Source organism: Calidris pugnax, unplaced genomic scaffold, assembly GCF_001431845.1.
Source record: "Calidris pugnax isolate Ruff unplaced genomic scaffold, ASM143184v1 scaffold91, whole genome shotgun sequence".
Classification (NCBI taxonomy): domain Eukaryota; kingdom Metazoa; phylum Chordata; class Aves; order Charadriiformes; family Scolopacidae; genus Calidris; species Calidris pugnax.
The window spans coordinates 1876485-1886506 of record NW_015090898.1 but is presented as its reverse complement, the minus strand read 5'-3'; the positions used below and the strand labels follow the sequence as shown (position 1 = coordinate 1886506).

The 10022-nt window shown below is 54.2% G+C and overlaps 1 protein-coding gene across 1 annotated transcript in view; it reads left to right on the top strand.

The window, feature by feature from the left end:
* Positions 1 to 6026: 6026 nt before the first annotated feature.
* LOC106891717 (chromosome unknown open reading frame, human C6orf132) overlaps positions 6027 to 10022 on the top strand; it is a 34339-nt gene continuing 30343 nt past the window's right edge. The window contains exons 1-2 of the mRNA XM_014948432.1: positions 6027 to 6086; positions 7741 to 7911. Of these exons, the coding sequence (XP_014803918.1) occupies positions 7746 to 7911 (166 nt within the window). The 5' untranslated portion in view covers positions 6027 to 6086; positions 7741 to 7745. The remainder of the gene's footprint in view (positions 6087 to 7740; positions 7912 to 10022) is intronic.

Below are 10022 nucleotides of genomic sequence, written 5' to 3'. Positions count from 1 at the left end.
CTTTTGAACACCTCCAGGGATGGGGCCTCAACCACCTCCCTGGGCAGCCCAGTCCAATGGCTGAGAACCCTTTCAGTGAAAAAATTTTTCCTAATATCCAGCCTGAACCTCCCCTGGTGCAACTTGAGGCCATTTCCTCTGTTCCTGTCACCTGTGACTTGAGAGAAGAGACCTAAGAACAGTACTTTGCCTGTGTCTGGGAAAGCCTAGTGAAAGAAGGTGTCCTTTCAAAGAAGGAGCAGGGTTTAGGCTCAGCCAAGGAAGCCGGGTGGGTTCTTTCTGGGTTCTGCAACTTGTGCCAAGACCAGGCTGGTGTGGAGGAGCCTGGCTGGTGGCCATCCCTGCCCTGCCGCGCCGCTGACACCCAGAGCCTCTGTGCAAGCAGGTGGCAATAAATGACAGGACAAGTCGGACCGGGTTTTTAGAGCAAAATCCTCACTGCATGTTTTTCTGGGGAGCAGCAGCAGGACCTCACCACCCATTCCTCAGCTGACGTGGCCACTGCTGGCCATAACTCACACACTCAACGGCAAGCTGAAGGCACAGCGGGTGCTGGTTTCATTGCTTGGGCTTTATTGCTCTCCACTATGTCCTTCTGCCCATGGTGGGGCTCCACTTCACAATGTTCACACTCGATACGTCCGTCACCTTCCTGGTTTGATCGGTGTCATGGTGGAAGCGGTACCCGCAGGTTGGCTTCTGCGCAGTGTAGAAGGGGCTGTACGAGTTGGACCAAGTTGGTTGGTAGAAGAGAAACCTGAAGGAGTCGGGCTGACGGCCCCCAAAATGGGCCACAAAAGGAACAAAGCTAGTGGCCAGTGGCTGGTGACAGGCTGGAGACTCCTGGCTCTTTGGGATGGGCGGCTTGTGAGAGACCTCCTGCTTCTCCTTGGCCTCCTCCATTCCCTCTGGTGTCTTCTGGGCTTTGCCAGGGGCTTCTGGTGTTTTAGTCACCTGTGGAGACAAAAAAGCCAGACAAATGCATTGCAATTTTCCTCACACTTTGCCATCCTCATTTGTTCTTAATGTCCTGATGCAAGAGCTGTGCAACTGGCGACCAAAAAGCATCAAGTGACACACACCAGGAGAGCTTGGGGAGCACCAGCCTGCTGGCACTCGCTGTAAGGGCAGTCAATACGCAGCATCAATGCTGAGAAGTCAGGTATTTACATTCCTTTAGCTAAAAATCTATGGTGGTGTTACTTCAGGAGAAAGTGAGTTGAAAATCAAATGCTGTACTGGAAATATGGAAGCGACTTAGTGAAAATAAACCAAAGTATACTGAGGGAATGCACACCATGAGACTCGAAGGACTTGATTCCTTCTTGATTTGCATTTCAGGTGGTTATTTGTAACAGCCCAGAGTGAACATAAGGTTCTTCCCAGTTTTTGATGTTCCCACTGTCAGCCTGACCTGGCTCAGCTTTCCATCACTTTTGGGGGATACTACGTTTTCCTTCTGTTTGGACCAGGGGACCCCCAGTCCCAGATCAGGATCTCAGTTCTAATGACTGTGAGAGTGACACACGCTCCTTGTAAAGTCTTCACCAAACCACAGCCATGGCAAACCAGCCATGAAAATGGATGAACCCAGTCAGAGCCAGGAGAGGCAACAGGACATCATTAGCCATGGCAGAAACACAGCAGCATCCTTTGCAAACACAGCCTGGGGCATCGGCTCGGCTGGCTCCGGGTCCCTCCGCAGGAACCCTGCTGGGGCCCTGATGGTTGCTCTCCCCACTGCTCTCTGTGGGTTTTCCCCTCAGAAATGTGAAGGGAAAACCAGGGTTGTTGACTCATGAGTCAAGCTCTTCCTTGTCATCGGTTGGGTCACATTTCCGAAGCCTCGGAGCAGAGGCAGTGCCACCACCCGTATGCACAGCGTGGGGCACCAAGGGCACCAAACCCCTGCATTTTCAGGGACCCTTTGCTGAGGAGGTGGTGGGGACGTGTGCCCCAGGACACACGTGGGGCTCACTTGTCACCCACGGCTGCTCCAAGGCTGTCCTTGACTGGGAAAGTATTTTTGCTGCTGTTATTTAACCATGACTCAGTTATCTTGTTTTCATTGATGACACCTCAGTGCTAATGGAAACTGGCTCTTCCCCCAGCAATTATCCGCTTTACTCCTGGGCGTCCTAAATAAACGCTTTGCTGCCTGGCTTTATTTTTAACCTTGTAAAGAGGTTTCCTAGTTTCCGTGACGCCCTGGCTTACTCGGTGCTCTATTTCTGTTCCCCGAATGCTGGCTCCTAAACCTATTAAGAGGGGGACACCCACAAATTGTTCAGAAATCTCCTTAAAGCCTTTGAGGGAAATTACCAGATCCTCACACGATTACCACCTCTTTTTGTCACGGGTTTCCCCAGCACGGCCACCCTCCAGATGCCTGGCAGGCTCTGCTGCTGGAGATCAGGACAAAGTCCTATTTCAGCAGCTGCTGCCGCGAGGGAACGTCAGCCCGTTCTCTCTGCCGGGGATAAAACAATGGGATTTTGACTCCTGAAGAGCAGATTTTGCCCCATGAGGGTCACTTCAGCGTGGCTCACGTCCCCCTGCTCTGAGCACACTTGGTCAGGAATGATTCTGTTCACACAGATGCTGGATTATAGCTCATCCCTTTCTTGCAGTGGAAGATAAGGGACAAGTTTGCACAGGACTGCGCCGCCGCAGCTGCCCCCACCCCACGGGGAGCACTAACACCATCAGGGGTGTGGAGCTCAGGTCATAGTCACTTTGAAAACCCAGCTCCTAAGCCACGTGGCTGCTTCGGAGATGTGCAAGCCTTGCACGCACCCGGCTACGCAGGGCTGCTGGTCACCTCCAGTGATGGGGAGGACACCCCCTCCCTCCCAGGGAGTGCTGAGCTTTGGGGCTTTGCTCCTGCAGTGGGGTTTGTCTGCCCTGGGGGTTCCTGCTCGTCCTCTGGGGCATCTAAAGCCTGGCAGAAGTGTCACAGAATCACAGAATTTTCTAGGTTGGAAGGGACCTTAAAGATCATCTTGTCCAACCGTCAACCTAACTGACAAAAATAGACACCCACACAACAAACAAGGAGCATCATCACTAAACCAGACCTCCCAGCACTACATAAACCCGTCTTTTGAACACCTCCAGGGATGGGGCCTCAACCACCTCCCTGAGCAGCCCAGTCCAATGTCCTTCATGCCCGAGTGAGGGCACCTGCTTAAGTGATTGCTGTCTTGGAGGGGAAGCACCAGGTCAACGTCCCCGGTGCTATTTATGGTGCTGCCAGAGCTCTGTGCCTGAATTCAGTCCGACGTGATGCCATGGCATCCGCTCACACGTTCAGAGATCCCTAATCCCTCCCAAATTGTCTCTTGTCTCTTGAGGAGGATCCCCACGGGTGGGATCACAGGGGGATGATGGATGGCACTGATGGGGAGAGCAGGAGGGGTCCAGCCACCCACCCCAGGAGAAGGGATCCCCCAGTGCTGCCCCCCGTCCCCCTCGCTCTGCAGCGGGGTGTCCCCACACCAGCAGCTCCTCGCTCATCCCCACGGAGCCATCCCAGGGCTATCGTGTGCTGTTTGCTCTGAGCCCTTGGTGACCACCAGGGAGAAGCTGGCTGATGGCAGCACAGCCCGGAGTCGCGCAGCAGGGGAGGGATGATGGATGCATCACACGGACACCACGGGGACCCTTTGTCATGGCCACCCTTGGGGCGAGGGTCTTCCAGCCCCCTGCCTGCAGGAAGGGGACAGGGAGAGCCAGAGTCCCTCCTACCAAACCATGAGCTCCCACCTGCGATGACATCTTCCCGGTGGGGACCCCGGTGCGCGGGGCTGTCTGGGGCAGAGGCTGGAGGTGGGCAGTGCTGGTTGTCAGGGCCATTGGGGCCACTCGTGGCCATTGTGACCCCTGGGGTGTCACTGGGTGGTGGCTGTCACAGGGGTGCCCCTCAGGACAGAGGGTGCAGAGGGGTGCGGTGGTGGCTGTCACAGGGGTGCCCCTCAGGGCAGAGGGTGCAGAGGGGCTCAGCCATGGCAATTAGGAGGGTGCTGCTTCTCCTGGGCTGCTGGGGCTGGGGAAGGGTCACAGCCCGATGGGAGCCATCACTGCTGCCCATCCCGCCGGGACACTCTGGGCTGGCCATGCCACCCCCGCCAAAATGTGGCTGTGGCAGCTCAGACCCGCTCCCCTCTATAGGTATGAGCTGTTTCTCCTTCCACAGGTGTAGTTTGCTGTTCTGCAGCCATATACTGTGTCCCTTCTCCTGCCCCCCTCTCCCTGGTTCGGGTCCTTCACCCCCTGGGAGCTGAGCAGGAACTACATCCGTGGGGTGCAGCTCCTCACGCTGCCGCAGAGGCAGGTTGTTGGGGGGTGTTTACCCGTGTGGGGATCAAAGGCAGCCTCACACTGCGGCGTGTTACATCAGAGCAGGGCTCACAGGGCTATTTCTATGCCATAAAATCCACTGGCGATCTTCCCAGTGCTTTCCTGTGCTCCGTGCCCAGCCCAGCCCACCTTGTCCCTTGGGCTGGGTGGCCTCTATCGCTCAGGAGATCACGGTGAGCAGTGAGTGGCAGTCGTCCTCCCTTAAAAATACAGCCCTGCCACCAAACCGGGCACCTTTTCTGCATCTTTGCAGAAATAGATAGAAGAAATAGATAGATAGAAGCCAGCCTGGCAAGCAGCACCTCACCCCCTCTTCTTGCTGGTCTGGAGCTCTTTCAGCTCTTCTGGAGGGAGGTCCATGCTTCACTGGGAGGTGCGAATTTTTTGTCAGCTGGAACAAACGCAGGGAGTGTGCACATGAGCTCTCGCAGACTCGTTTAGCAGCTTGTGTTCACTGGGATAATAAATTCACCCCTTCATGTTGTGAGGAGTGTGTTTTCCTACGCTCACCACCCAGGGTGAGGCAAACCCACCGCTGGTAGGGTGGCACCGGGTACAGCTCAGCCCCCCCCTGAGCTGCTCCACATCCCCCTGCCCTGGGGCAGAGGAACACCCCGAGCTGAGTCACCCTCTCCCCTTCCCAAAGAGCATCACCCCTTTGAAGCCTCTGTGTTTCAGCGACATTTTGTGGGACGCCTTTGTGCATCAGCCCAGGCTTTCTCACTCCACGGGGGTTTTATTGGCTTCTCTTCTTAAAATAGTTCCTCTTCTCCTTCCCCTTTTCCTTGACTCTGTCTCTCCGTATATCCTATTAAATGTGTTCAGGGAAGGGCTGTGAGTAGCAGCGAGCAGCAATGCCTGCCTGTCTTGCAAAGATATTATGTCCTTTTTCTCTCCAGTAGTGAGCAGGTCCTTCATTTCATGAGCAGGTCCTTCATTTCATCCGATTCCTGCTTTCCAGAGGTACCAGGGAATTTTCTTTAAATGCCTGGGGCTCGGCTCGGTGGGTTCCTGTGAAGAGCTGGCTCCAGCACCACTCTCAGGAGGAATGTTGTCTCACAGTTTCCATCCTATTGCACTTATCTGTGGGCAGGAGTGCCCGTCACTGCCATCCCCTGGCCCTGAGCTCGGGGTGTGCAGGTGTCACCCTCCTGCAGACCTTCAAGGGCCCTGTCCTTTCCCCATCTGGCACTGCCAGCAGCTCGGATAACTGTCAGAAGGGCGCCAGTCCCACTAATTGCAGTCCTCGTGACCGGGGATGTCCCTTCGGCATCACCCGCTGCTCCTCCAGCGCATCTCAGGAGCAGCTCTGGGATGGAGCTGCCCCTCTGCAGAGCGGGATAAAAGCTCTGAAAACTGTCCTAATTGTAACCCCCATATTGCAACCACAGTATTGAATCCACACGGGACCACATTTAAACCTTTCTTTCCCTCCGTTTGCCCCTCATGTTAATTCTCTGCTGCCTGACGACTTATTTTATGATTAGATTTTCCTTTTGAAACACCAGAAGAGTGCTCGTTTTTCATTGTTGACGGGTGGTTGAATGTGTTGCCCTAATTCTTACTTAGTGGCAAGAAGAGGTTATGAAAAGCATAATTTCAAAGTGATTAACTAAGTGATATTTATTACTGAAAAATGCAACCCGCCCCCGTCCCGTCCCGTCCCGGCAGCGGCCCCGGCCCGGGGCTGCCCGGCTCTGGGAGCTCGGGGCTCAGCGGTAGCTCCGGCAGGATGAAGAAGCACCAGCACTCGGTGCAGGGCACCTTCAGCCGCCTCTTCGGCAAACGGCACGCAATCTATATAATTTTTACTCTCAAAATGTAGTGGAAATAGAAATAGATGTGGGACAGGATGACCATAACCCAAAGCTGTGTTTTGGAGTTAATGTTTCCACAGCTATTGTGGGTTTAAAGTTCTCCAGAAACCCCAGCATTTATTAATAACCGATGTTACCCATTAACTCTCAATTTTCACTCGTATCACACAGGAGATTGTGGGCAATGCTGGAGACTTGCTTTCGTACCTCAAACAAGAAATGATTTGGGCCTCCTCCTCCCTCTTCGCCACCAACCCCCCCTGGATCTTCACGCAGGAGGTGACCTCGGACAGCGCGGGGGGAACCGGTCAGTGACCCCTCTTTCCTCCCTCCCCCGGGGTCGATGGGGCTGCTCGTTTTTCATTGTTGACGGGTGGTTGAATGTGTTGCCCTAATTCTTACTTAGTGGCAAGAAGAGGTTATGAAAAGCATAATTTCAAAGTGATTAACTAAGTGATATTTATTACTGAAAAATGCAATCTATATAATTTTTACTCTCAAAATGTAGTGGAAATAGAAATAGATGTGGGACAGGATGACCATAACCCAAAGCTGTGTTTTGGAGTTAATGTTTCCACAGCTATTGTGGGTTTAAAGTTCTCCAGAAACCCCAGCATTTATTAATAACCGATGTTACCCATTAACTCTCAATTTTCACTCGTATCACACAGGAGATTGTGGGCAATGCTGGAGACTTGCTTTCGTACCTCAAACAAGAAATGATTTGGGGTCAAGTCCCACTGTCTTTAAGGTTTTGCCTCAAAAAAACCCCAAACCCTGGTACCAGGCAGGTCGTATTGGAGAGGGAAATGTTTCTGGTGGTGCATAGTCCCAGTGAAGCCCGTAGGGATCTGCAGAGGGGCTCACACACGTGGAGGATGGGGGGGTTAATGCTTAGGAAGAGGCTTTCCTAAAAATTCCTTGATAATTTGCTTCCTGACATATGCAAGGCAGAGGGAAAGGATCACACTTGGGCTTCCTCTGGCTCCGGCTGACATTTCCTTGTATCACAAGGAGACCTGCAGATCTCACACAGGGACTCTGGGCACTGCAGGAGCAGAAAGCTGGGGGGCTGGGGGGGAGCCCAGCCCTCGGGTCAGGGTGACAGCAGCAGGAGAATAAGCAGATAAACACAGGGGACAGTGAGAGAGACCAAACCTCTCACACCTGAACGCTCAGCACACGGCCAGCTTGAAAAGATTGATAGTTTGTGTTGTGTCGGGGTGTTTGAAGAGGACTCAGGTGTTCAGCTCTTTATGAAGCACACCTATGGGATATAAACTCCTTTTCCAGGTTAGTTAAGGTGGCCCGTCCACCTCCCCACAGCCTGTGCCTTGGAGCATCCACCGAGTCACCATATTCATGATCATAAATCATAGAACCATCTAGGTTGGAAGGGACCTTCAAGATCCCACCACTTTTTGGGGGACCCTGCCGATCCCACCCCATCTCACCGCTCCCTGTGGCAACTCCAAAGCGGCCCGTGTCAGCCCGACCCCTTTTGCCAACCCAAAATGTGTAGGGGGGGGTCTACGGGCTCATCCACACCGGGGACCCCGCTCACGCAGGATGAAGAAGCACCAGCACTCGGTGCAGGGCACCTTCAGCCGCCTCTTCGGCAAACGGCACCCCAACCCCGCCGCCTCCTCTTCCTCCTCATCCTCCTCCCTCTTCGCCACCAACCCCCCCTGGATCTTCACGCAGGAGGTGACCTCGGACAGCGCGGGGGGAACCGGTCAGTGACCCCTCTTTCCTCCCTCCCCCGGGGTCGATGGGGCTCGGGGAGGGCAGGGGGCCGAGGGGTCGGAGGGAGCCGTCGGGGAGCGGTGGTGGCTCGTTCGCCTCCCGGTTGGGCAACTCCGGGAGGCGGTTGGCAGGGCTGGGCCACCGAAGGGCGAGTTGTAGCCTGCGCTCTGCGGGCTGGGGAGCGCTCCGGAGGGAGGAGAGGGGGAGTTATGTGTGTTGGGGGGGGCGCGGAGGCTCCGCACCCGCGGGTCGGAGCCGGTTCGATGCTCTCAGCGGGGCTACCATCCTCTCCGGGAAGTTTAAGTGGCCCAAAACCGGGTGATAAATAGTTGTGAATCAGTTTTATTGCTTCCACCTCTCGTTCCCACGCCATGTTTGATCTGCGCCTTCCCGGGATCTGGTTATTTACCTGGAAACCTGTTTCTTCACTTTAATTGAGGGGGTTGGAGTTGAATGCTGCGTATTCCTGCAGGATTTATTTGTATTTTCTTTGCGGGTTTAATTGCAATACTGTGCCCTGGAGGCTCATGTAGGAGGGAGCCAAGTTAATAGCAATGGAGCCAGGTAGATAAAAGATAGCAGTTTGTGGATGGAGTTTGGTGGCTGTTGAGATTCCAACGAGCCCCTTCCAAGCTTAAAAATGGGAAGACCCACTCGCTTCCACGGGCGACGTGGGAGCAGTGTCCATGAAAGTGATTGTGAGGTGGTTACACCCTCCAGGCCACGCTGGGGAAACTGAGATAAAACGAAAACGCGACGGAGAGTTTCATGCAACTCTTAAACACGAAAGGAAAATCACTGATTTCTAACTGTCGTAAATCCGAGGAGGATTCAAGCTTCCCTCTGTTACCCATTAACTCTCAATTTTCACTCGTATCACACAGGAGATTGTTGGCAATGCTGGAGACTTGCTTTCGTACCTCAAACAAGAAATGATTTGGGGTCAAGTCCCACTGTCTTTAAGGTTTTGCATCAAAAAAAAACCCAAACCCTAGTACCAGGCAGGTCGTATTGGAGAGGGAGATGTTTCTGGTGGTGCATCGGGCAGCGAAGCCCGTAGGGATCTGGGGAGGGGCTCACACACGTGGAGGATGGGGGGGTTTAATGCTTAGGAAGAGGCTTCCTAAAAACTCAGTGCTAATTTGCTTCCTGGCACACACACGGCAGAGGGAAAGGATCACACTTGGGCTTCCCCTGGCTCCGGCTGACATTTCCTTGTATCACAAGGAGACCTGCAGATTAAAAAAAAAAAAAGAAAGTCCCTGTGTCTGCTTATTACAAGCCTGATTTCCGTGGCTGCAATTGCAGTACAAAGGCATTCCTTTCAGGTGTGGGGAACTGCTGTGCGGATCAGCTTGCAAAGTAAAAGCCAGGAGTCCTTGAAATCTGAGCGCAAATAAAAGCTGTTGAATCACTCCTGATCTCACACAGGGACTCTGGGCACTGCAGGAGCAGAAAGCTGGGGGGCTGGGGGGGAGCCCAGCCCTCGGGTCAGGGTGACAGCAGCAGGAGAATAAGCAGATAAACACAGGGGACAGTGAGAGAGACCAAACCTCTCACACCTGAACGCTCAGCACACGGCCAGCTTGAAAAGATTGATAGTTTGTGTTGTGTCGGGGTGTTTGAAGAGGACTCAGGTGTTCAGCTCTTTATGAAGCACACCTATGGGATATAAACTCCTTTTCCAGGTTAGTTAAGGTGGCCCGTCCACCTCCCCACAGCCTGTGCCTTGGATCATCCACCGAGTCACCATATTCATGATCATAAATCATAGAACCATCTAGGTTGGAAGGGACCTTCAAGATCCCACCACTTTTTGGGGGACCCTGCCGATCCCACCCCATCTCACCGCTCCCTGTGGCAACTCCAAAGCGGCCCGTGTCAGCCCGACCCCTTTTGCCAACCCAAAATGTGTAGGGGGGGGTCTACGGGCTCATCCACACCGGGGACCCCGCTCACCCCCCAGGTTTATCTTGTCCCCCCTTCCTCGGGGACCCCCCCCTCCCCGCGGCTGCAGAACCCCCTCGGGAAGGGAGATCCCCCCCCTGCCCCGGGGCCGTCCCTGCCGATAAAGCCCCCGGGGGGGGGGGGGGTCCCCCC